The sequence below is a fragment of the Xenopus laevis genome, chromosome 2S (assembly GCF_017654675.1).
Source record: "Xenopus laevis strain J_2021 chromosome 2S, Xenopus_laevis_v10.1, whole genome shotgun sequence".
Classification (NCBI taxonomy): domain Eukaryota; kingdom Metazoa; phylum Chordata; class Amphibia; order Anura; family Pipidae; genus Xenopus; species Xenopus laevis.
The window spans coordinates 16,740,356-16,767,069 of record NC_054374.1 but is presented as its reverse complement, the minus strand read 5'-3'; the positions used below and the strand labels follow the sequence as shown (position 1 = coordinate 16,767,069).

Sequence of the window (26,714 nt, the reverse complement as noted above, 5' to 3'; positions counted from 1 at the left end):
GGAGAGCTGCTGAATAAAAAGCTAAATAACTCAAGAACCACAAATAATAAAAAAATGAAAACCAGTTGCAAATTGTCTCAGAATATCACTCTATACATCATACTAAAAGTGAACAACCCCCTTTAGGTTCATGTTGTATATAAGCGGTGACTGTAAACAAATCTGTTACCCAAAGAGTTACAAGTGTGCGGAAGAAAAACCACAAAAAAAAAAAAAACATGCCTTATATTGTGAGGTCTGAAAGTAAAAATGCATGAGAATCCAATAAATGAGGACCTTGCAATGCACAGATTGAAAGTATCAGTTTGAGTTCCTGCTGAGCACAATTAGTCTTTTTCTGTCTGAAGAGAAGCAGTAGCCAGTGTGACTGCTGTAACAGGCTGCCCAATGCCATGTAATTGAATCTTTGCCATTTTCTTTTGTTCACATTCTGCCACCAGTCGACTCAGTTCTGCTGCGCTGTAGCCAATTAGGGTCTTGAGATCACAAACAAACTTATAAACAAACCTCTTTCCTTGAACTTTACAGATCATATCACCATCGTAGTAATACCTACATGGGAAAAAAAAAATATTCTCCTGACAACATGAATTTACATTGATCGCTGCAATCAAAAGCCAGTATGAAAATGTAGCATTCCTCATGGTGGAACTCCAGTACTCTGCAACACCTTTTTTGTGTGCCAGCAAATAAAAAGGGATGCACCGAATCCACTATTTTGGATTCGGCCGAATACCCCGATCCTTCTCGAAAGATTAGGCCAAATACCGAACCGTTATTTGCATATGAAAATTAGCTGTGGGAATGGGAAAAACCCTATATACTTCCTTGTTTTCTGACAAAGTCACGTGATTTCCCTCCCGCCCCTAATTTGAATATGCAAATTAGGATTCAGTTTGGCCTGGCAGAAGGATTCGACCGAATCCAAATCCTGCTGAAAAAGGCAGAATCCTGGATTCGGTGCATCACTAAAATAAATGGAATTCATTTTCCAATTATTTAAAAATAAATTATTCCATAATATTAGGGATGAACCAAATGCAGGATTCAGCCGAATCCTTCTGCCCGGCCAGGTATTAGGTAGGTAGGTATTACTACGATGTTGATATGCATATGCAAATAAGGGGTGGAGAGAGAAGTTGCATGACTTTCTGTCACAAAACAAGGAAGTAAAATATGTTTTTCCCTTCCACCCCTAATTTGCATATGCAAATTAGGATTCGGTTCGGTATTTGGCAGAATCTTTCTCGAAGGATTCGGGGGTTTGGCCGAATCCAAAATAGTGGATTCGGTGCATCCCTACATAATATTAACCGTATTTGCTTCCTTTTAAGCTTGTTTTTTTCTCTTACATAAATATTGCAAGATTCAGATCCTACCTTAAAGCACGGCTAAGCTTTTCATAATTCATGGTGGGTTTGTTTTTCCGCTGTCCCCATTTCTGTGCCACCAGTTCTGGCTGGTTCAGTTTGAATTCTCCTTCGTCGCCAACCCATGAAATACAGTCTCTAGCGTCTTTGTCAGTGAGCAATTCTAAAAGAAACTGCCATAACTGTATCTGCCCATTGTTCCCTGTAAAAAACAAAAAATACCTGATATACATATCAAATATATGGAAATAGCACATTTAAAAATGCAAATTTGTAGGGAAAAAAAATGTTCAAAACTGGTGACTTTCCAAAATTGGCCCTGCTGAACAATAATTTTTTTTATAAATGCTAGCATTCTGTGTGTTAAAGGGGTTGTTCACATTCAACCAACTAGTGTTTTCAGATAGATCACCAGAAAAACAACTTTTTCCAATTACTTTCTATTTTCTATGTGTCACAGTTTTTCTAATATTGAAGTGTAAAGTGTCTTTTTTCATCTTCTAAAGCAGCTCTGGGAGGGGGGGGGTCGCCGACCCAGTAAACTGTTCTAAACGCATACATTTAGTTGATTAATTTCTTATATTTGTCCCTGCTGAGCAGAATCTCTGGGTTTCATTACAGGCAGCTGTTAGAATTGATACAATATTTGCTGATACTCCAGAGATCCTGCAGAGAAATGGATCAACTAAATGTTGCAAAAATTGTAACAGTTCAGAATCTGCACCTGAATTACTGAGCTGCCAGACTCAAAACACCAGAGACACGAACATTCAACTTTAAACTTAGATTTTGGAAAAACAGTAAAAAATTAAATAATGGAAAGTAATTGAAAAAAGTCTTTATTTCTGGGGAACAATCTGAAAACAACTGAATTGAAAAAAAGTGAAAAGGAAGGTGAACATCCCCTTTAATGATTTATCATTTTATTTACGGTACAATCTGTCATGTGATCTATGGTGCGTAAAAATATTTAGGGATGCACCAAATCCACTATTTTTGATTCGGCTGAACCCCCGAATCCTTCGCATAAGATTTGGCCGAATACCAAACCAAATTTGCAAATTAGGGATGGGAAGGGGAAAACATGTTTTACTTCCTTGTTTTGTGACAAAAAGTCACGCGATTTCCCTCCCGTCCCTAATTTGCATATGAAAATTAAGATGTGGATTCAGTTTGGCCCGGCAGAAGGATTCGGCCGAGTCCTGCTAAAAAAAGGCAGAATCCACTTTTTTGGATTCGGCCGAACCCCCAAATCCTTTGCTAAAGATTCGGCCTAATACCTAACCCTAATTTGCATATGCAAATTAGAGGTGGGAAGGGGGAAACCATTTTTTACTTCTTTGTTTTTTGACAAAAAGTCACGCAATTTACCTCCCCGTCCCTAATTTGCGTACGCAAATTAGGATTCGGTTCGGCTGGGCAGAAGGATTCAGCTGAATCCGGCTGAAAAAGGCCGAATCCTGGCCCAACCCCGAACCGAAACCTGGATTCAGTGCATCCCTATCCCTAAAGATAATATTTCCTTGCTTTTAGGTCTGCTTTGAACTGGGAGTAAATGGTAAAATTACCTGTTCTGTTTCCTGGTGAACTTCTGTCTTCCCCAGAAATGCGTGGCGCCCTTTGTATTTTTGCTACTTTGGTTTGACTGTTTATTACTTTAATGGTTGTTTGCGCTGAGGGCTGGATTGATGCTGGTATAATCTGTACAGCTAAACAAAAAAAGAATTAAACCAATGAGAATGTAATGTTCTCCCTATTAAACTATAAAATAAAAAAATTGCTGCATTGCAATAGCAGTTACACACAGTAAGTACAATCATGAAGAAGTCTTAAAACCTTACACATCTAAAAATGCATAAGGAAAGGTTATCTTACGGTGATCAATGGTAACTGTTGCAATTTCGCCTCCCTGTTCCTGACTCGCCAAAACATCTGAAAGAGATATTAAAAAAATGCTGCTTAGCATTACTAGGTTAAATGGACATGCACTCATTATTGCTAACAAGAGTGGGCAAGGAATAAATAAGTAACGTGACAGGTGATTCTACTTGATGGGACCAAACTATTGTCAGGTAAACATTTATTAATTAGATTAACACAAAATTACATTTACAGAACAAGCTTCAGTCAGTCACATGGTCTGAAGCACACCTAGATATCAGGAACAGCTCACAACCGGTTTACTATGGCTTTAACTTGTAGCTTAACCTTGCTGAAGAGATCGAGATATAGGGAGACATTTATCAAGGGTAGAATTTATTTGAGTTTTTTTTTTAAATTCGAATAGATTCGAATAGATTCGAAATTCGACAAGGGTGTTATTGATAAAAAAAAAAAAAAAAACCTGGACAACCGACTCGAATCCAAATAGAATTAGACTAAACTTGATTCGAGTTTCTCCGAAAAAAAACTTGAAATGAAGGATAGTAACATGTCCATATTGGTCCCTGGACCTCTCCCATTGACTTTTACTTGAATTTAGAAGGTTTTAGGTGGCGAATAGTCTAATTCGAGTTCTTAAAAGGCCAGAGTATGATAAATTTCAAATTCGAATTAAAACAAATCAAGTTTGGATAATTCAAAATTCAAATTTGAGAGTTTTGACCTAAAAAAAAAAAAAAAAAAATTGGAATTCAAATTTTCAATTCGACCTTTAATAAATCTGCCCTTAATAAGTAGCTCAGTAGTGATGTGCAGTCAACCCAAACACATCCTGCACTATTATTTATAGTGAGCCGAACCTGGCAGGGAGAGCGGAAGGAAGAGCTCAATCCAAACCTGCAAGTATCGAGCCAAACCACACATCACTATAGCTCAGGGTTTTCTGGCAGTGAGCACCAAAAAAATAGAGTAAATACTGGGAAGGTTCTCACATTTCCGAAGAAGCTCCAAATGACTCCACAAAATTTCTCCTCTGGGGACTCTCTGGAAGAAATCTTCTTGATTAAGGTTGCAGAGTTCTCTTCCCGTTATACCGAGGGAGTTCACATTTATATCAGTCAAACCGAATTCCTTCATTACCCAGAGCACCCAATGAAGAACCTGATCTACAGACCATTGAAGTGGATCTGAAAATATTTAAAATAATGTCACATCACAAAATTGCTGAATAATCATTTGTATAACATATAGGCAGTCTGTGTCTTCAAAAAACAGTTAAGTTTGGCTCCTACATTTTAGGGTCAGGGCACACAGGCAGATTCAGGAGACAAATCTCCCCTTATTCGGGGCGACTAATCTCCCCGAACTGCCTCCCCTGACTTCCCGCTGGTGATTTACATGTTAGCCGGCGGGAAGGCATTCATTTTCCGAAGTTGCCTCACGAGAAAACTTCGGGCGACTTCGGAAAACGAATTTCATAGAGTGCCATACGGCCGGAGATTTACATTTTAGCCGGCGGGAAGGCAGTTCGGGGAGATTAGTCTCCTGGCGACAAATCTCCCCTTATTCAGGGCAACTAATCTCCCTGAATCTGCCTGTGTGCCCTGACCCTAAGGATATTTGTGGTTGATAAAATATTGTAATCTCACATTCTAAAAACCGCAGTTCAGAAGAACCAGATTTTCGTGACCGATCTTCTTCAAAGGTGATAGATGAGAAAGAAGAACGTACAGGGGAAGTATATGAAGTGTTAGGCTTAATGAAATTACTACAAGGTATTGGAAAGGTGTTTTACCATATGGAATGCCTAAGCGTTCTTGCTCTTTCCTGTAGCCTTCCAGTGCTGCTGCCCATCGGGTTACTTGCTCGGATGTTTCATCAGAAATTGTGGTAATATGTTTTGATCCATCCAGAGTTATCACCTGTGCTTCCTCCACAAGTTCAGCTTCCATTGCATCTTGATGGGCATCTGGGTCGATTACCACTTCAACAGTTTCAACTGCCTTCACAATTTCCAGGATGTTTAGTTTTGGCTCCAGTCCTTAAAAAGATAAATAAATATCAAATATACCTCCATGCAACTATAGCAATAAAAAAAAACCTCACAAACTGGACACAACCATTACAATAATACATCTTGAGGTCGAAGCAGAAATAATAAAGATAGAATGATTTAAATATGAGCACACAACCACTTAAAGGGAACATTGTTGTTGACCACTGCTTTGATTTTGCCGAATGTGCACACACACAAGTGTATGACAAACAGATTGCTGCAGGGTGGAAGTCCACAAGGGGACTAACAAAAAGCTAATCAGAGACGATATTTGGCAGCCTTTGGAAACCTTTATCACACTTCCTATATAGCTCATTAGTAATAAATGAGATTTATTATTAGCAAAGCAGCTTCCCTAAACCCAGCTACTCTATTCTAGTATTCCAGGTCATAAGAGCAATCTAAAATTGAACTGAAACGGGTAGCACGATAAACTGGAAAAAGTGCTTTTTGCCCCCATATATGAATTATAGTTAATAATCAACACCAAAGGGCTTTTATCTGCTAAAAAGAACTTTGTTAGGGGGAATTCCAAGCTGTATGGGCAATGTTAAATTCAGTATAGCTAGAAGTTAAACTTGCACAGGTAGAATTCTATGCAGGAAGACTTGCAAGTGGAAGACTTAGAAGTCCTGTATCTATGATCCCTGCATGGATCACCAGTAAACCCTCAAAGTAATGCTGCTCTGAGCCCTCAGTCTTTTCCTTCTATTGTGTACACATGGACTTCTGTATCAGACTTCCAGTTTTCAACTTGACCCTACAGGGCTAGGGCTTGAGCATGCTCAGTTCCCTCCTCTCCCTGCTGTAAGAGCTATGAGTGAGCAGGGAGAGACTCAGGATGGAAGTGATGTCACACCAAGCTAATATGGCAGCTGCTATCCTAAACAAACAGAGTGTTTAGAGCAGTTTACTCAGGTATAGTAGAGCAGTTTACTCAGGTATAGTAAAGCATCTTGCAGAAGAAGAACAAAAACTAAAAGGTTTTGAGTTGGGTTCAAATCCAGTCTAAAAACAACCCTTGCAAGGAGTTTGAAGAGATACTGTATATGAGAAAACATATTGCTGCAGCACTTCTGTGCTGCAAAATGGAAAAAAGTGAATTTTATTAGGACAAAGTTACAACGTTTTGGGCTGTATCTTGCCCTTTATGAAGTCTTCATCATACATGTATTACTTTTAGCGCTCAGATGCAATAAAAAAAAAAAGTTTTCGTGTATACACTAACCTTGCTGGGAGATCACCTGAACACTGAGTTGTACTGATCCATCTGTCTTTACTCCTTGGTCAAATAAACTGCGATCAGGATCAAGCTGTTTAAGTGGAGGGGAGGAAAAGGCTCATTGTTTACCTATACATGTCACAGAACAGCTTTAGGGTGTTTAACAAATCTACATTAAGGGGCCGATTTATCAAAATGTGAGATTAGAACTCACCACAGAAAAACTCACCCATGTTCTATTCATTTCTCAATGGAGTTCACCATAAATAAATATACTTTTAAAAATCCCATAGGAATAAATAGAAAGTGATTGAGTGTTTCTGTGGCGAGTTTTAATCTCACACTTTGATAAATCTGCCCCATGAAAATTGAAAAGCACTCACAGACAGCAAATAAGATTCAACAGACTTAGAATCTAGTTCATTTCAATGAAATAATGAAACAAAAAGTGTCTCTCAATTCATAAATGGTTAAGGAGATTCATGGTTTTGCAAACAAAATGAATGTTTGACACCCAATACAAGGGAATCTTATGCTAGCGTGCTCAAAAATACCCAATATGGCTGTCAATGTTGGCTTGTGTTCATCCTCTAGCTTACTTTGCCAGACAGGTAAGCAGAGACAACATGAAGAGAACGGAAGACAAATACAGATTGAATATATTTTTCTCACAGAAGCATTAAAGGAGAACTAAAACCTAACTAGCTAGAAATGTTGTACATTATATTTTGGGCGTCTGTACCAGCCCAAGACAACCACAGCCCTTTAGCAGTAAAGATCTGTGTCTCCAAAGATGCCCCAGTAGCTCCCCATCGTCTTTTCTGCTAATTCACTGCACATGCTCTGTGCTGCTGTCACTTACTGAGCTTAGGGACCTACTCACAATATACAGTACACATAGAATAGAAATGTCACAATATAAGGCTGATTAGTAATTAATACATGGCAGCACAGAAACCAGTGCAATTAGCATCAGAATTTAATAATCAGCCCTGTAGCATCAGCTTATATTACAGGGGAAGCTCATTTTCTGCTGGATAATTAGTGACGAGCCCTAAGCTTAGCTTCTCAACAGCCAATCAGAGCCCACTGAGCATGTGAGTGTCACAGACACTTTCCAAGATGGTGACCCCCTGTGACAAGTTTGAAGTCCTGGATCATTGCTGCTATTGACAAGCTGAAACTTTAGCCTGGTGCAATAAGTTCACTATATAAAATATGCAATTTTTAGCCACATTCAATTAATTCTCCTTTAATAGGTATAAAGTTTATAAAACACAAAATGTATTGATACCTGGATATCTTGCAAACATATTTCATGTGCATCAAGTGAACACTGAAGTCTTGGCTCTAGCAACTTCTTGAGATTGCCAATTGGCTCATTGATGTCAATAGACTGACTTATAAACTCTGCTGTGCTATACGTGTGTTCTATAATGCTAGAAGACAGAAAGCAAAACAGCCAAGTTAGAATAGCAGATAAACAGCACAGTGGAAATAAACTGAACACTGCATCAGCTGCAGATCAAGGTTAAAATATATATATCAGAAGAATACACAAATAATTAAATTAAATGTCTCAAACAACTCCTTCCCTATGAAGGCCTCTCTGTACCTGTGCAGCGTTTTTCAAAACAGAGCAAGGAATTCATACATTACAAATATATTTGTTGTGTCATAAGCTACAGAGAAAGTTATAGTGAAACCAACAAAACATAAATGACCCGTACCTTTCTTCTGTGCATTCGGTCTTCTCTGTGCCATCAATTTCTATCTCTATCAACTCCTCAGCCTCTCTTTTTGTCATGGCTACAATATAAGTAGTTCTGCAAAATACAGAAAAAACACTCAGATTCCCTAGTAATTACTTAAGAAACAAGCTCTGTCACAGCTCTGGATATAATGGGGCACAGACACTCAAAAGATGTCCTAACATAATTCAAGATGAAGAGCCGCTATGAAAAAGTTTAAAGACCTGGGTCGTTATTGTTATATGACTGCTGAACCTCTCAGTTGTTAGAGTAAGTTAAACAGTGGTATACATACTAACCCCCCCCCCCACAAATGAATAGATGTTTCACACAGCGTTATCCTCTGAGCACTTTTGTCATTTACGTTTATCTATAGCCTTTTTTTTGACAGCGCAAGTCAACTAAATACAGAAAATTCTAATAAAAAGCATAGACACTTATGACAAGTCTTCTATTATCTGTCTCAGAAACCACTTAGAATAGCAAATGAATACAAATGTTTAAAGTGCTAAGAGAAACAGTATGATTAACATTATTAATCAATTAAATTAATTGATTTACATCAATTCATTTGTGGGGTTTAGATCACCTTTACTTTAGACCTCAATAATGTGATTGATACACACGGAGGATTGCAGTGGATCCTATTACTGTTCCTATGGTGCTCCGTCCAAGCACCTAAAATATCAATCCAATATCTGTAGTCTGGAACAAAGGACCAAATCGCAGGATAACTGCAAATGTGCCAAATTTTATTTTAATCCACACACATGTTTCGGGCGCAACTGCCCTTGAAAAAGGGCAGTTGCGCCCGAAACATGTTGTGTGTGGATTAAAATAAAATTTGGCACATTTGCAGTTATCCTGCGATTTGGTCCTTTGTTCCAGACTACAGATATTGGATTGATACTTTAGACCTCAGTAAGGGTCTGCATTCCTGAATACTTTACCTGCAGAGATGTCAAACAGGCATTTGTAAGATGCTCCCTGGATTGCTTCTGATCCAGTTTGGCATCTCCGCAGGTAGTCACACCAACCTTGCCCCCTGCTCTGCTGCTTTTGGAGATACTGGAGGCATCAGTCGGACTGGCCCACCAGGATACCAGGAAAACCCCCGGTGGGCCCAGGTGTCAGTGGAACCTCATGCTGCTAAACATTTGGCCTATTTCATGGCCTTTCCCTATTTCTATGAGAACAAAGAGGCTTAATAGATGGAATAATAGATTATAATAAAGAAAAAAAAGTTGAGTGAGAAGAGGAAGAAAAATAGTACTGGGGGTGGGCCCCAGCTCTAAGGTTGTGGGGTGGGCCCCAGCTCTAAGGTTGTGGGGTGGGCCCCAGCTCTAAGGTTGTGGGGTGGGCCCCAGATCTAAGGTTGTGGGGTGGGCCCCTGCTCTAAGGTTGTGGGGTGGGCCCCTGCTCTAAGGTTGTGGGGTGGGCCCCTGCTCTAAGGTTGTGGGGTGGGCCCCTGCTCTAAGGTTGTGGGGTGGGCCCCTGCTCTAAGGTTGTGGGGTGGGCCCTGCTCTAAGGTTGTGGGGTGGGCCCCTGCTCTAAGGTTGTGGGGTGGGCCCCTGCTCTAAGGTTGTGGGGTGGGCCCCTGCTCTAAGGTTGTGGGGTGGGCCCCTGCTCTAAGGTTGTGGGGTGGGCCCCTGCTCTAAGGTTGTGGGGTGAGCCCCTGCTCTAAGGTTGTGGGGTGGGCCCCTGCTCTAAGGTTGTGGGGTGGGCCCCTGCTCTAAGGTTGTGGGGTGGGCCCCTGCTCTAAGGTTGTGGGGTGGGCCCCTGCTCTAAGGTTGTGGGGGTGAGCCCCTGCTCTAAGGTTGTGGGGTGGGCCCCTGCTCTAAGGTTGTGGGGTGGGCCCCTGCTCTAAGGTTGTGGGGTGGGCCCCTGCTCTAAGGTTGTGGGGTGGGCCCCTGCTCTAAGGTTGTGGGGTGGGCCCCTGCTCTAAGGTTGTGGGGTGGGCCCCTGCTCTAAGGTTGTGGGGTGGGTCCCTGGTGTCACAGTCTGACACTGGGAGTGGGTGAGGTTTAGGAGGCAAATTACTGACAGGTAGATGGACCTATCACTGGGGAGGGGAGCCAATATCCGTCTCATTCCTACACAAGTCTCATTCCTGCAGTTGGATCCAGGAACAAGCGAGACGTGATGTAGATTGGAGTGTAAATAAACTATTTGGAGGGTGAGAGGCAGAAAATGATAGTACATCAGTGATATTTAAATACAGGTTACTGCTTTTTAAATCCTTATTTTCTATACAACACACAGTCCCCTTTAAACAGATGCTGACACAATGGCACTGCTGTGTGGAGTTGCTGCAGGATGGGGAGGGCTCAACCTGTAAGTTTCCACTACATGAAAGTATAGACACAACAAAGGTATTGCTCAGGAAAATGGGTGATTTATTTAGCCATAAGTATTCACAAAAAGAAAGCAATGTTTCAGGCCTACTCGGCCCTTAAGCCTAGGCTTGATTTTGTCTTTGCTGTGGAGATTGAGAGCTCAGGCCCCACTGCAGCAGAAAGTGACAGGTATGAGCATCATCACACAGACTCTAGATTAATGTAGAGCAGCTCAGATAGAAGAAGAAGAACTCCAGGGAGCACGAGGTAAGTCCAACCAAATAGATACTGAACTACAACTCACAGCCCAAGAAGCAGTAGAAGAGCAGAAGCTAATGTAACAAGTTTTTTCTATAGGCTAGTGAGGAGCACATGGCGAGCCCAGGAGAGTTTTCAACCCCACCGATGGTGTTTGCCGCCTCCTCTCCACTCACCTCTCTCCGTGCTTCCGTTTCCCCCCTGCACTTTCTTCTTTTAAACAACCCCGGCCTCACACGCGACGGAAATGAAGCTGCGGCCGACGGAAACAAAACACTTCAGAGGGCGGAAAAAGAAAGCCGCGATTTGCTCCTGCGCCACCGGAAATCACCGAGCGTCATTTCCGGTCGGCCTGGCTGCTTCGCTCGGCGGGAATGACGTCCTGGGGCGGGGCTTGGAGTGCGGAGTTGGAAGAAGGTTTCTAGGAGGGAGGGGGTGGGGAGTGAACTGGTGTTTGTGATAATTAAAAACATATCCACTACATTATGTAGTGTAATTCTATTCTCTCTTCAAATAGATATTAAAGGGGAACTACACACAAACATAACTTAACCTTTTTGAAAAGTAAACACAATTTCAAGCAACTTTGCATACCTCCCAACATTTTGGAAGTAAAAAGAGGGACAAAAATTGTTTTCCAATTTTTTTGACCACACCCCTTTCTGTGGCCACACCCCCCAATTACCATGTTCGTTTTACAAAATTTGGCAGGTTATTAAAATTTGAAAATATTTCTCCTTATCTAAACTGTGTATTTGTGTCTCAAAATTGTTACAAAGTATCTTATTTGCACCTGTTAGCTGTTCTGTGCTCTCTGCTAAAAGCCAATTAAGTGAGAAACGTTGTTTCTTTTTCTGGCTGTTCAGTGCAGAGAAAAGAGGGACTTTCCAGTACAAATGAGGGACTGCGGGTTGAGCTGTCAAAAGAGGGACTGTCCCTCCGAAAAAGGGACAGTTGGGAGGTATGAACTTTGCAATATACATCAATTAAAAAATATGCAGACTTTTCATGATTTTTAATGGTTTCTGACAGTTCCCTAAGCCTCGCCCCCTGCTCTCCTGCTGATTTGTCTGACTACTTTGCTGAGCTGTCTGACTATTGTTACTTTGTATCAACAGCCATCTGTCCTCAGCCTGCCTCCTCCAAACCCCACAATTCCCTGCACATGTGATTTCAATAAGGAACAGAACATCCCAGTGCAATGCATTGTGGGTTATGTAGTTCCTGCATGCTGTCTGTAAACTGCGGAGAAGTTGTTACAATTTGTAACATTAGTGTTTTAGTCCCTCCTTCCCTGCCAGGATTTCAAATGAAGCAGAAAGAGAAAAACTGTTAAACAGCTGGATTTCAGCATGGAAAATGGCATTTATTCATACTTTTCGAAGTAACCAATCATAAATAATTGTATAAACGGTGAACTTTTTAATTGTATTGGAACATTAATTAGAATGAGCCGTGGTTATTGCAGAGCTGCTTTCACTGTACGATATCAGTATTAAATGGCAGATCTAAACAATGGCGACTTTCTAATCATGACTAGACTTATAATCCATAGCTTGAATTGTATGAAAGAGAGGGTGCTGTTTACAGATGGAAGGATCCCAGAAATTGCAGGGTCAGGGCCTTATTTATATATAGTGTTGCCACCCGGCCGGTATTTTACCGACCTAGCCGGTAAAACACCAGCCGTGGGCCGGTATGACAAATTTACCGGCAATGTAGCTGCCGGTAAATTGGTAATACACATAAAAAAAGACAGTGGACTGCCCCCAGCCTGCTCAAAACTAACCTTTTTTCCTGGGCTTCTTGCCAAACGCGCGCATTGGCTCTGCCCCCTTTGACGTCACGACCCACCCAGCCAATAGCGCACCATGGCCCCGCCCCTTTAGTGTCACAACCAGCCCTTTAACCCCACCCCCTCCACCTGCCGGTGATTTTTTTAAAAGGTGGCAACCCTATTTATATATAGGCCCCCGAGGGCCAGTGCCTAGGGCATCACGGTTTTGAGGGCGTCCTTCGGGGTGCCTATTTTTTTTAAACCCTCCCCACCCTCAGCCACGGATTTCCATAGGACAGGACGTCACTCACACGGGCGCTGATGTCACTTCCGCTGAATACGCCGGGTGATGTCAGCGCGCATGACGTAGGAGCATGTTTAGGTCCGATCCAGCTTTACTCTGGATCAACTGGCAATTAGGCAGGTTATACATAAACATAAAAGGTTGAACTTGATGGACATGTGTCTTTTTTCAATTTACTATGTTACTCAAATTCCCCCACTGTGATTCAGTAGCTAATTGTCCCTGGAAAATAATTTTAAGTTTTGGCAACTGTGAAATATGATAATTGTCACCGTTTGTAGCATGACTTGAAATAAAATTACACGATTCTGCTGCTCTGCCTTAGAGGGACACTGTCATTAAAATAAAAACAAAATGTTGCCTATGTGTGAAAACAAAGGGAGGATGTAGAGTGCAGCTGATTCTTCCTGCACCCTGTGGCACTTCCTGGCATGTCCACAGTATATGTTGTGCCACAACAGCATTGCAGGAACAAGGACTGTTTATATCAGCTCTCCTTCCACAATTAAAAGAAAATAATGCTACAAGCAACTTTTCTATCCTTCTATAGGCTTTTGGACAGGCACTATCTTTAAAGGAGAACTAAACCCTAAAAATGAATATGACTAAAAATGAATTTTTTTAATATACTGAACTTATTGCACCAGCCTAAAGTTTCAGCTTCTGTGATATATGCTGATGCTTCAGGGTTGATTGTTAAATTTTGATGCTAATTGCACTGGATTCTGTGCTGCCATGTAGTAATTATCTGTATTAATTACTAATCAGCCTCATATTGTGACATTTCTATTCTATGTGTACTGTATATTGTGAGTGGGTCCCTAAGCTCAGTAAGTGACAGCAGCACAGAGCATGTGCAGTGAATCAGCAGAAAAGAAGATGGGGGGCTACTGGGGCATCTTTGGAGGCACAGATCTTCAGTACCGTAACTGGAGGCTGGTGGGCCCTGGTGCAGGACATGCCGCCGGGCCCCCCTCCGTACGCGATTCTCCGCAATGAAAACAGCGGTGTGCGACGGATAGCAGCGGCTTGCATGCTGCCGGGGGGCCCTGAGGGGGTGCGGGCCCTGGTCCAACCGCACCCCCTGCTGCCCCGGTAGTTCCGCCACTGCAGATCTTCCCTGCTAAAGGGCTGTGTTGCCTTGGGCTAATACACAGGGCCACCATTAGAAATCACGGGGCCCTGTACATCAAAATGTTCAAGGGCCCAGGGCCACCCCAAAACCCCATCCCAGATCCCGCCCACACCACAGTTAAAAGACCACACAGGCATCAGTGCTAAAAACTGTAACCCCTCCCCTACACACACAAGTTATAAAAAGCTATTGATGGCCAGTACCCCCTTATAAGTTTAAAAAAAAACTGTGGCCCCAGGGCCCCCCAAAAAGATTTTTTTTTAAAAAAATTGGTTGTCAGGGCCCCCCTACAAGTTAAGAAAAACATTGGCGCCAGGGCCCCCCTTACAAGTTTAAAAAATTTGGTGCCCCAGAGAACATTTTTTAAAAAAACATTGGTGGCAGGGGCCTATAGAATATTAAAATGATACACTGGTGGCCAGGGGTTAAAAAAAAAAAAAATTGGTGTTGAGTAGAACTGAACTTATGGCTTCAGGACTTTAACTTCGGCTCCTTTCGTCTTTTCGCCGCTTCAGGACTTCAGTTTCGGCTCCTTCCGTGACTTCGGGTCTTTTCGTGGCTTCGGCTGTTCGGGACATCAGGAGAGCCGGCATGGCTTCTGCGCTGTCAAGGAGGGCCCGGCTATTTTGAAAAGTCAGCACAGCCGGCCCCCCCCTTTAGGACTGGGCCTGGTACAGCAGTACACTCTGTGCCCCCCTGATGGCGGCCCTGCTGGTACAGAAACCCAAAACATAATGTACAACATATCTAGCTACTTCTTTAGTTAAGCTTTAGTTCTCCTTTATCTCAGCCCTCCAACCTCTTGTTGCCTGTGCTTTTCTACAGACATGTCACATGGCATTTTCAGTTTTCGCAGTCTCTTGTAAAGTTGTCAGTGGATAGGGGAAAATTATCCACACACAACAGGGCACCAGGGGGGTGGGTGTTGCCGTGTGCTTATTCTTTTGTACTCCTGTTTTTTAAGCAGGGTGCTCTACTCACTTCCTGTTAGAAGGCCACAATGTTCTTTGGCAGTGAACAGAAGGAAATGAGTGCAAGATAACATGCTTCATTGTGCTTCCAATGCGCTAACCATTGTGGATAGGGAATCTACAGTATAACCAGACAGACAGTAATTAGCCTAGCTCCATTTGACAGAGAAGCAGATCAGACTGCTCCTTTATAAGCACCAGCCCTCCCTGAATAGCACATGTGGCAATTACTGAATAGAAGGTTCCCCTCTCCCCCAGCTAGGGTTGCCACCTTTTCTGGAAAAAAATACTGTCCTTCCTATATATTTAACTTTTTCCATCGGGATCAGTCATCATTTTTACCGGCCAGGAGGGTAGAATACCGGCCAAATGGCAACCCCACCTCCGGCTCTTCCACCGGATTGGGCTACCAGGAGGGGTTTTCTTTTTAAAGGAGATACATAGCATAATTTTCTTGGCAATAATGAATAAAATATGGTGCTGGTTTCACTCTAAGCTAATGTGTTTGGGGTGGCAGTACCCAATCCCTCAATTGTATATGTTTAGGGGTGATGTTACCCCCATTATAATCAACACTAACGGGGAGTTGCTCCACTATACTGGCCGCCTTATGTAGCGTTGGATGCAAGGCTGCTGCTTACCTCACTGCCAGGAGAACTGTACAATTCTGAAAATAATTCAGACATAAAATATCTTTTCAGCGTATATTGGCTGGTGAACAAACTACTTGGAAAATTTACTCAGCAGGTAGGAGACTACCAACTGCTGTGATGTGTTGTATAAAGTTTTTGAATGTCTTGGTGCATTACCGGAGCAGGCCAGTGGATGGCAGTGCTCTGCAAGAATTTTGTAACAATGTATACCAATGTGTCTAGCCACATGGGGGAATGGACACACTTGTTTGTAATTTTTGGCTATTTTAAAAGGTGAATTGGGTTATGTGCACTCGGGGAAGGATCATTTGATCCGAAAGATGTTGTGCATTTCTAAATAAAGTGATTACTGAGTTATAAGACAATTTGCAGAAATAAAGTACCCACTGTATAAAGTGCTTAGAAACCCAGTGGCTACTGCTTCTCCCTTTATATGTGCTGGGTTGTCAAAACCTCTTGCCTCTCACTGCAAAATATAGTTGTGGCTCCAGTACCCCCTGCTTCCACTGAGTGTGCTCACTTGTCTGAGATCTGCCTGCTGTGGTGCAACTAGAAATCAGACTGTTCCAAGCAGTTGCAGGGTCAAATTCCTCTATAGTTATGCCCTTGGTTGCTGGGTATGAAAGTTATTACACAGTGAGGCCAGTCAATATCCTACCTTGTTTCAGACACTGTTTTTAATTAGAGAGGCCAGCTTTATTTTGGTGTTCTTTGTCCATGCCCCTGCTCTGAACAAACCTTTCTCTATTGCAGGTAGTTGTAGGCGAAAAACTTCAAACTTCAAATTCAAAAAGACCAATCAAAATTAAGTCAAAGTTTTATTTGGCCAAATAGGTCAGTTTTCAATCGAATAGGTCTTTATTCGGCCAAATTCGAATCATACGAATTGAATTGAAAAAAACTTTGATTTTTGAAAGTCCACCAATTGACTCCAAATAGGAGGTCCGCCATAGGCTAAAACAGCAATTTGGCAGGTTTAAGATGGCGAATTGGCGAAGTCGAATTTTTAGAGAGACAGTACATGATAAATTTCGAATTTACGAATTCTTTTTCAAATTCAAATTGAATTTGGACTATTCTCTAGTCGAGGTACACAAAAATAGCTCGAAATTCAAATTTTTTTTCATTCGAAGATTCACTTCAACCTTTGATAAATCTGCCCCTAAGAGTAAAATTAGAACCAAATTATCTGATGAGCACCTTGAGAATTCACTGAGAATTGCAACTACTTCCGTTCAACCAGATATGGATACATTAGTTTCTCAAACACAATGTCAAAAATCCCACTAGGTTTATGATACCCTCTTTTCTTCTACTTTTACAATAAAATAAATCAAAAGCTAGCGTTAGTGTTTGTGTGTATTTCGAGTGTGGCCCCAGAAAATATTTCTTCTTCCCAGAGAAGCCAAAAGTTTGGACACCCCTGATATAAAGTGATCGTGAGTACAAGCCATAGGGGACATTGGGTGCCAGGGAGAGGGGGGGTACTGAAGCCATATGGGGCAATGAAATGCCTGGATTAGGGTTACCAGGTCACTTTAAAATTTAGGGACACGTTGCCCAGTTTGCAATAAAATTTAAGGGGTTCACTTTTTTGTATGTTATAGACTGCCCAATTGTAGGCAACATTTCAGTTGGTCTCCATTATTTATTTTGTGCGTTTTTTTTCTAATTAATTGCTTCTAACCCTTTTCAGCTTTCAAATGGGGGTCACTGACCCCATCAAAAAAACAACAACAAATGTTCTGTATTGTTCATGCTGATTGTATTACTTACCTTTCTATTCAGGTCTCTCCTATTTATATTCCAGCATGACCAGAACTAGGGGTAGGCAGAGTAGGCTATGTCTAGGGAGCAAACCTGGGGGGCACCAGGCATGTACCTTCTCTGCCTCCTACCCCTAGTCAGGTCCCCTATCTCCTCACTCTGCTGCCTTCCTGTATATTTATATTTTTCCCTATTAATAATACTGGCCAGATGGCAACCCTAACTTGCGCACATCCATACCTCCCAACTGTCCTGTTTTCAGCAGGACTGTCCCGCTTTTGACAGCTCAACTTGCAGTCCAGCGTTTGTACTGAAAAGTCCCGACTTTTTCTGCACTGAACAACCAGAAAAAGATACAAAGTTTCTAACTTAATTGGCTTTTGGCAGAGAGCCCAGAACAGCCACCAGGTGCGGCGAAGATACTTTTGTAACAATTTTGAGAAAAGCAAATAAGTATTTTCAACAATTTAGATAAGGAGGTCCCTTGGGAAAAGCTAGACTCAGTTTAGGGTAGAGACACACTTGGAAATTCGGGGAGATTAGTCGCCCAGCGACAAATCTCTTCTTCTTCGGGCGACTTATCTCCCCGCAATGCCTTCCAGCTGGCTGGAATGTAAATCGCAGGCGGGATTACACTCGGAGTGCTTCATTTTCCAAAGTGTCCTCATGAGGCAACTCTGGGCAACTTTGGAAAACAAAGCGCCCTGAGTGCCATCCCGCCGGCGATTTAGATTCTAGCTGGCTAGAAGGCTTTTCGCGGAGATTAGTCGCTTGAAGAAGAGGCGATTAATCGCCAGGCGACAACATCTTCCTGAAACACCGAAATATGTTCAGACTTTCACAACCTGACAAATTTTGGAAAATGAACATGGTACTGAGGCGGGTGTGGCCACAAAAATGGGCGTGGTCAAATACTTCATGAATAAAGCTCTCCATAGACGCGACGATTCTTCTTGCCGAAAGACCGATTTTAGCGAAGTCCGACCAATCCTTTGAAATTATCGTGCGGTTAGTGGGATTCGAGCCATCGTACATGTTACGATTTTTCAGCCGACATCTGTCAGGAAATTGATCAGCCAGGTCAAAAAATCTTTGTCGGTCCCAGTGCAATCTATCTGTGTTTGCAGGGCCAAGCAGGCAGATCCCCTTTGTTTTCCTGGCAAATTGGTCTTTTTAGTTGATGGACAATTCGTCAGATCATTCCGAGGAAATCGTGGTCTCACGATGAGCAGAGCCGGGCCAACCCGGCCAGGTGCCCTAGGCTGGCGGGCTCTGTGCGCGCTCGACTGCGCATGGGAAAGTGCGCTCCTGTGCGCATGCGCAAAATGTGCCAGACGAGGAGACGGGACCGGACATGGGGTAGGCGACAGAGCAGGTACGTGCCTGGCGCCCCCTCAGCTTTGCGCCCTAGGCACGTGCTTACTCTGAAATCTCAACATCTATGTCCATCTTAATGGTAGAACTTGGAATGAACAGCTTTCAGGCAGTGATTTTCAAACTGCAAATTTTCATTTATTTTAGCAGTGTAAAAAACTGCTGTTTATTCCAAGTTCTACCATAATTCGGGAATACTTTTTTGGGGTTACACAGACTGGTACGTTCGAGCCAGCGTTTCGTTCTTCGTCAAAAAATTCGCCACTTTTTTTGTCCCTCTTTTTATTTCTAAAACGTTGGGAGGTATGCGCATCTATTAACGCGTGTTTGTCTATTCAGCGACTTGGGCATCTGCCCGGTCTGGCCCAGCGATGTATTCCAGTCTCTTGTTCAAATCAAGGCACGGTTGCTGGGGTAACATTGACCCTAGCAACCAAATGGCTAACATTGCAGGCTGGAGAGCTGCTGAATAAAAAGCTAAAAAAACTCAAGAACAAAATACAGAAAATAAAAACCAAATACAAATTGTCTCAACATCACTCAAAGTAGACGAATAACCGCATCTCCGAATTTTCAAGTGACCTTCATTTTGCCTGAATTAAAAATAATGTTCTTCAGTTTAAACAATTCTACTGTTGTTTATACTTTGATTCTCTCTGTCTCTTTGTCACTGAACGCTCGCGACCATAACAGGCGCGTTAATATCTAAGGATCATCCGCTTGCTGATCACGTGCTCATCCCGCGTCACTAGCGGGGGCGGGGCCTTCGCGGCGTGAACTAGTCTTTGCGTCATCAGTGCGAGACGACTGTGACAGGAGAGCAAGGTGACCGCGCTGTTGTAGCCGGAGAGAGGTGAGCATCAGTCGCAGCCCCCTCGGTATCTTTATTAATGGTATAGTGCTTGAGGAAAGGGAATAGAACGGCACAAAGGGCTTCCACTCTTTTACTTCCTGCATGCCGGCCTGTTGCTGTGTGAGTTCTGTGCTCTGCTCCCTCTTCTCTCACTGTAGAGCCTGTACTTCACTTTCCTCAAGGGTTTCTGTCCATATGCACGCATAGCTATAGCAATAATCGCTATATATACATACATATATATGATACACGGAAGCCATCAATATACTGTCAATTGTAGCCTTGTAATCTGTGTTTAGTGATGTCATCCATTGATTAGTGATGTCATCCATTGATTAGTGATGTCATACATTGCTTAGTGATGTCATTCATTGATTAGTGATGTAATTCCTGTCTTGTTCACCCCCTGGCTACCATAAATAATGTTCCTCCTGTTGCAACTTTTAGCATAGAGACAAAAGAGATTACAGGAGATTGTCGCCTAGTTGACAAATCGCCTCTTCTTCGGGCGACTATTCCCCCCCGAACTGCCTCCCCGCCGGCTAGAATCTAAATCGCAGACTCTGAGCTCAACGTTTTCCGAAGTCGCCGGAAGTTTCCTCGCTAGGCAACTTCTGAAAACGAAGTGCTCTGAGTGCCATCCCAGCCGCGATTTAGATTCTAGCTGGCGGGGAGGCAGTTCGGGGAGATTAGTCGCCCGAAGAAAAGGCTATTTGTCACCGGGCGACTAATCTCCCTGAACCTTCTCGTCTGTCTCTGCCCGTAAAGGAGAATTCAATTTGTGGGAAAAAAACCCTGTACCCCCCCACCCTTGGTAGACCCCCCCCCAAGGGTCGAATAGTGAAGTCGAATTTTCGAGTGTCAAAATCTACACATTCAAATTTTAATCCCCCTATTTGAATATAAATTCAAATGTGAGATTTATCACACCCCCACAATGGAAACAATCCTAATATAAGTATTCGCCACCTAAAACAGGCCAGGTTGTACAAGTCAACGGCAGAGGTCATTTGGAGATGTTAATAGCCTTCCTGACATTCAAGGTTTTTTTTTCCCGGGAGAAAAACTCGATTCGTACAAATCGAATACGGTTCGAATTTTCGGGTCAGAACTATTCGATCAAATATTAGCCATTCAAAATTTTTCTTTAACCTGCCAGTTGAATTGTGAGTATATTTGAATTAAAAAGAATTCTTAGGAATTCAAAATTTGACCTTTGATAAATGGGCCTCCCTGTGTACCTCAGTGGCAACTGCATGTCATTTTAAGATAGCCTCCTATGGGCTAATTTATGGAATATCTAAATGGTTGTCCTCTGTGTCTTCAGTTCATTTAAGCCTGGGTTTAATATCCTATGTTCAGATACAATGTGGGTCTCCATGCTGGATTTACATGATCTACATTTAAAATTAAATTGAACAGCTAGGTTCAGTAATTCCAAAATTGTTGGGTTGCCCCCTCTCCCCCCCCCTTTCTCAGGTAGGTTATGACAGTTTTTGGTGGACTTATGGGAAAAATCAGTTCTCCTTGAAGGTCGTTTAGAGTAAAAAATGGAAGAAAAATTGTTTGGCTTCTTAGAACTAAAGCTGATACTCCATACCTCTATACAGGTGCAACTTTGTTACAGGCTAAGGATTCTGGGGGGTCTTAAACCTAAAAAAATCTGAAAAGGGGTGGTCTGTTATGTTTGTGCCACACATTGGCCTTCCTGATTGTGGGCAAACTTCACTCTATAGCAACAAAGATGGATGGATTGATAGATAGATGATAGATATATGATAGATAGATGATGGATGGATGGATGGATGGATGATCGAGGATGGATAGATGGATGATAGAGGATAGATAGATAGATAGATAGATTATAGAGGATAGATAGATGATAGAGGATGGATGGATAGACAGATGGATAGATAGATGAATAGATAGATGAATGGATAGATATGTTAGATGGATAGATCTAGATATATAATGTAACGTTCAGCTTGAAATCTGTATTTTATATATATGACAAAGAGGCTACATTTAAATGTCTATCCTGTGTTTTTGCTTTACAGGCGAACCCCACATCACATCATGATTCTTCAAAGGCTCTTCCAATTCTCGTCCGTTTTCCGCACTGCGGTCTCTGTTCATTTGCGGAGGAACATCGGACTGACAGCCATCACATTTAATAAGGCAAAAGAGCTTGATCCAGTGCAAAAACTCTTTCTGGACAAAATCAGAGAATACAACACAAAGAGCCAGTAAGTTCCGACTACAAACAAACACAAGGACATTCCTTTGTGGGAGGATTAGAAATGTTTTTTTTTTTTTTTTTTTTTTTAAAGCGTTGGCTTTGTTCAGTTGCGCTTCTGTTTGTAATCTGGTTGCTAGCATCCTGTTTACCCACAAACCTGTGACAAACTAAAATATGAGTAGGAAAGGCTCGATAGTAAGTAATAATAACACTGTAACCTTGCAGAGCAATCATTTTTTTTGGCTGCTGCCACAGTCGGTGACTCCTATTAGATAGTTGGAAAGAAGCAGAGGAAGAAACATAATTAAAAAAAAAAAACTATGAATCATTGAGATAATTTGCAAAGTATTCTAAGAATAGGACATTCTATAACTTGCAAAAAACAAAAAATGAGTTGCAGCCATTAAAGGGGTTGTTCACCTTTGCATTATCTGTTAGTATGATGTAAAGAGTGATATTCTGTGAAAATTTGCAATTGGTTTTTATTTTTTATTATTTATAGTTATTTAGCTTTTTATTCAGCAGCTCTCCAGTTTGCAGTTTCAGCAATCTGGTTGCTAGGGTCCAAATTACCCTAGTGACCATGCATTGGTTGGAATAAGAGACTGAAATAGGAGAGGCCTGAACAGAAAGATGATTAATAAAAAGTAGCAATAACAATACATTTGTAGCCTTACAGAGCATTTGTTTTTTAGATGGGGGTCAATGACACCCATTTAAATGCTGAAAGGAGCCAGAAGAAGAAGGCAAATAATTAAAAAAAATAAATAGGGATGCACCTACTATTTTGGATTCGGCTGAACCCCTGAATCCATCACAAAAGATTCAGCTGAATACTGAATCAGAATCCTAATTTGCATATGCGAATTAGCGGTGGAAAGTCAAAACTTTATTTTACTTCCTTGTTTTGTGACAAAAAGTCACACAATTTCCCTCCCGCCCCTAATCTGCATAAACAAATTAGGATTCGTTTCGGCCGGGCAGAAGGATTCAGCTGAATCCGAATCCTGCTGAAAAAGGCAGAATCCTGGATTCGGTGCATCCCTAAAAATAAATAATGAAAACCAATTGAAAAGTCGCTTAGAATTGGCCCTTCTATAACATACTAAAGTTGACCACCCCTTTAATAATTTAATGGCCAAACTCACCCAAAAGTCCCTTTGCATAAGACAAAAAAAAAATCTAATTCTAAGCAACTTCCCAGAATAAACGAATTTCATTAAATGAAATTGCAGTCTTTCTTTGTCCCATTTCTCCTCCTTTACAAGAATCCCTGCAATGCCTCCCATGCTTTTTTCACAAGTCTCTTAATTACGTGGACTGTGCTACATTGTTTCAAGAGTCAGACCCAGCAGATACGGCTTTCAGTCGCAACTATAAAAACACTGACAAATGTGATGCTTCTTTCATTTTGCAAACAAAGGGATGATCCCTAAAGTATCAGGGAGGAAGATCAGAGAGTGTCCTTATTATTTGCCACAAACTCTATGGAGGGAATTCACAAAAGTGGAGATAGTGGTGGTAAACTGGAGTAAAATACTTTCTCCATATTCACAAACAGAAATCTGCCTAAATTCCGACTCAACCGCCACTTTTAATTTTTTACGACATTTTAAACGACATTTTCTCCCGACATTTTAAAAATGGAGTAAAGCTCAGTATGACTCTTCCCCATGTGTCAGATCGATTCTAATATAATCTGCTCTGTTTTGGTTCAGCCAGTCTTCATTTCACACCTTTTGTAGGTGCCCCATTGGGGAATTATCATATTAATAGGGATTAGGATTTGATAGTCAGGGCACAAATTTGTATCTAACCCTATAGTAGAGTCCTGCACGGGTCCATTTTTTGGAACCCATACCTGCAATCCGCAACCCGGACCAGCATTCTTACCTCCTTGGACCCGACCTGCAAGTACCTTATCTGCATCCCGGACCCGCTGACCATCAAGAATCAGGAAGCGTTGTCATTGTAAAGTAAGTTGTAAGTGATATCACTGGAAGTAGGCGTGATCAGAAAAAAAGAAGTAAAAATCGCTATTGAGAAGACCCGCGGCCCAACCCGCGTCTATACCCGCACCTGGAACTTCAACCCGCAGGGTACCACAGGTTTTTGCAGGTACCCGACTCGCTGCAGGACTCTACCCAATAGGTGTAAAAGCCTCTTTAATAGGGATGGGCGAATTTGACCCGTTTCGTCTTGCCTAAAATTCGCCGCCGGCGACCCTTTTTATCTTAGAGACTCTTATATCTTGTTACCGAAGTGGAATTACACAAACGTAGGCAGATTTAAAAAAAGACCAGGTTATCCTGAAAAAAAATGATGTGTAATTTTCCTAGGTAAAAACAAATTCCCTCGCCCGGAAATTCCAATTTCATGGCTGAGTGACAGGTTTAGTAAGAGCTAAAGACAAATTCAGAAAAAAATGTTGTTAAAATGTCGTGTGAAAGTCAAAATATGAAAACTGTCTGTTTAAAAGACAAATTTACAGAAGTGCAGATAAAGGTTTGTGAATTTGGTGGGAAATCCAACATTTTTATCTCCATTTTTATTTTGTCTCAGTATCACCACTTTGGTGAATTCCCCATTATGTGTCGGTATACATGAAATGCAGTAAACTGCCGATGTAAGATACTCACAATTGTTCCACTTCTCTAACTGGCGTATTCATTTTCTTTAAAAGGAAAGCCAGTGGCCCTGTTGATGCTGGCTCTGAGTACCAAAAGGAAATGAATGAAGATATCAGCAAGCTTCAGAGGTTATATGGAGGTGGAGACCTAAACAAATTTCCAGACTTTAAGTTTGAAGGTAAGTTCATCAGCTAAAGGGAAATTGGAACAAAAACACGTTTGCTGTAGCACTCTCTCCACACAAATCAGATATTACACACCTTGCTTAGTGACAAGAGCAATGCTCAGGACCTGGGGCTTTCCAGATAACGGATCTTTCCATAATTTAGATCTTCGTGCCTTAAATCTACTAAAAAATCATGTAAACATTAAATAAACCCAATAGGCTGGTTTTGCTTCCAATAAGGATTAATTATATCTTAGGTGGGATCAAGTACAAGCTACTGTTTTATTACATAGAAAAAGGAAATCATTTTAAAAAATTTGGATAAAATGGAGTCCATGGGAGACAGCCTTTGCGTAATTTGAATCTTTCTGAATAACGGGTTTCCGGATAACTTTGGACGATGGAATAATATTTACTGGGTTTATGATTAGGGATGCACCGAATACACTATTTTGGATTCGGCCGAATCCTTTGCAAAAGATTTGGCTGAATACTGAACCAAATCTGAATCCTAATTTGCATATGCAAATAAGGGGTGGGAAGGGGAAAACATTTTTTTATTTCCTTGTTTTTTTGACAAAAAGGTCACGCGATTTCCCTCCCGCCCTAATTTGCATTTACAAATTAGGATTCGGATTTGCTTCGCCGGGCAGAAGGATTCGGCTGAATCCTGCTGCAAAAAAAGACCGAATCCTGGATTCGGTGCATCCCTATTTATGATTAAGGAAGCAGTATACCACCTTTTTCAATAATTCTACAACAAATAGGGCATTTATATATTTACATATTTTTTGACTGATGTTTAATTAAGAAATCTGGGTTTTTGTTGTTTTCTGCACTGGATTCGGTTGGGGATTCGGTTTTTTTCAGCAGGTTCGGCCGAATCCTTTTGTCCAGCCGAACCGAATCCTAATATGCATATGCAAATTGGGGTCAGGGAGGGAAATGGCGTGACTTTTTGTCACAAAACAAGGACGTAAAAATGTTTTCCCCTTCCCACCCCTTATTTGCATATGCAAATTAGGATTTGGATTCGGTTCGTTATTCGGCTGAATCTTTTGAGAAGAATTTGGGGGTTCGGCCAATCCTAAATAGTGGTTTCGGTGCAACCCTAATAAATACGCTTCCAAAAATCCCATAGGACATGGGTGAGTTTTTATTTATTAAAATCTGAACTCTGAAATCTGAACATATTTTGATAAATCTGCCCCTAATATAGGTTTTATTTTTTGTTATTCCAAGATATTAAGAGATACATGTGCTGTTTATATGAATGAATTTTGTTACAACAGCGCCACCTACTGGTCAGTTTCTCACCAGTCTGACCACCAAGTAGTCAAAGAAGTTGTCAGGTGAAAGAGGCTGCTCTGATGTTCATATCTCCATCACAAAGAAGTACTATTATCTTGCTGATGGTACTTCTTTTTGGGGGAGGTATGAGATTATTACTACACAGTCTTCTCAATGAACACAAAATGATTCTCAGGATTCATCAGTGAGACTCCTGTCTGCTCTACGTACAATCATCTGTTCATGTGAGACATTCAACATTCTCTTCTCTCTAGTTTTGGGATGTAAAATATTTTTGTTTTTTAGACTTAATGATTTTAGCAGTTTCACACCGCTAATATCATGGAAACATATAGCTTGCAGAAGTGCTTGGAGGAAAAGTGAGCAGCAATTTGACATTGTTATATACGTGGGTTTATAGCCCCTTTAAATATAACATTTTTCTGCTTAATGAAAGTTATTTCATAGTTTAGACAGGAAGTATATCATTGTCTAAGATCATTTAATGCCTGGGGTTACAGTAGGACATACTAAATTTTCTGTGTTTATATTTTTCAGAACCTAAATTTGAGGAATCAACCAAATAAGCAACCCACCCAGACATCGATTGGAATATCCCTTGTTTCCTGGACTCTTATATCACCCTAATAGTAACTTAATAAACCACGCTGGTGAATTTTC

The 26,714-nt window shown here is 41.5% G+C and overlaps 2 protein-coding genes across 2 annotated transcripts; one reads left to right on the top strand and one right to left on the bottom strand.

The window, feature by feature from the left end:
- Positions 1–17: 17 nt before the first annotated feature.
- gabpa.S (GA binding protein transcription factor subunit alpha S homeolog) lies at positions 18–11,234 on the bottom strand. Its single transcript, XM_018248861.2, has 10 exons — positions 11,051–11,234; positions 8,260–8,355; positions 7,824–7,968; positions 6,536–6,620; positions 5,047–5,292; positions 4,244–4,438; positions 3,246–3,302; positions 2,939–3,079; positions 1,380–1,572; positions 18–552 (listed from the first exon to the last, which is right to left on the bottom strand). Exons 2-10 carry the CDS (start codon positions 8,334–8,336, stop codon positions 327–329), a joined length of 1,365 nt encoding a protein of 454 aa, XP_018104350.1. The 5' UTR covers positions 8,337–8,355; positions 11,051–11,234; the 3' UTR covers positions 18–326.
- An 8,450-nt stretch (positions 11,235–19,684) lies between these two features.
- On the top strand, positions 19,685–26,709 carry atp5pf.S (ATP synthase peripheral stalk subunit F6 S homeolog). Its single transcript, NM_001093968.1, is given in 4 exon segments — positions 19,685–19,708; positions 21,766–21,954; positions 24,631–24,755; positions 26,592–26,709. Coding segments are annotated over 3 exon segments (324 nt in total). The 5' UTR covers positions 19,685–19,708; positions 21,766–21,784; the 3' UTR covers positions 26,621–26,709.
- The last annotated feature ends 5 nt before the right edge of the window (positions 26,710–26,714 follow it).

Coding starts and splice junctions, on each gene's coding strand:
- gabpa.S (XM_018248861.2), bottom strand. CDS start 8,336: ATGACAAAAAGAGAGGCTGAGGAGTTGATAGAGATAGAAATTGATGGC. Junction 7,969..8,259: donor ACCGAATGCACAGAAGAAAG/GTACGGGTCATT, acceptor TCTGTCTTCTAG/CATTATAGAACACACGTATA. Junction 5,293..6,535: donor TCAGGTGATCTCCCAGCAAG/GTTAGTGTATAC, acceptor TATCTTTTTAAG/GACTGGAGCCAAAACTAAAC.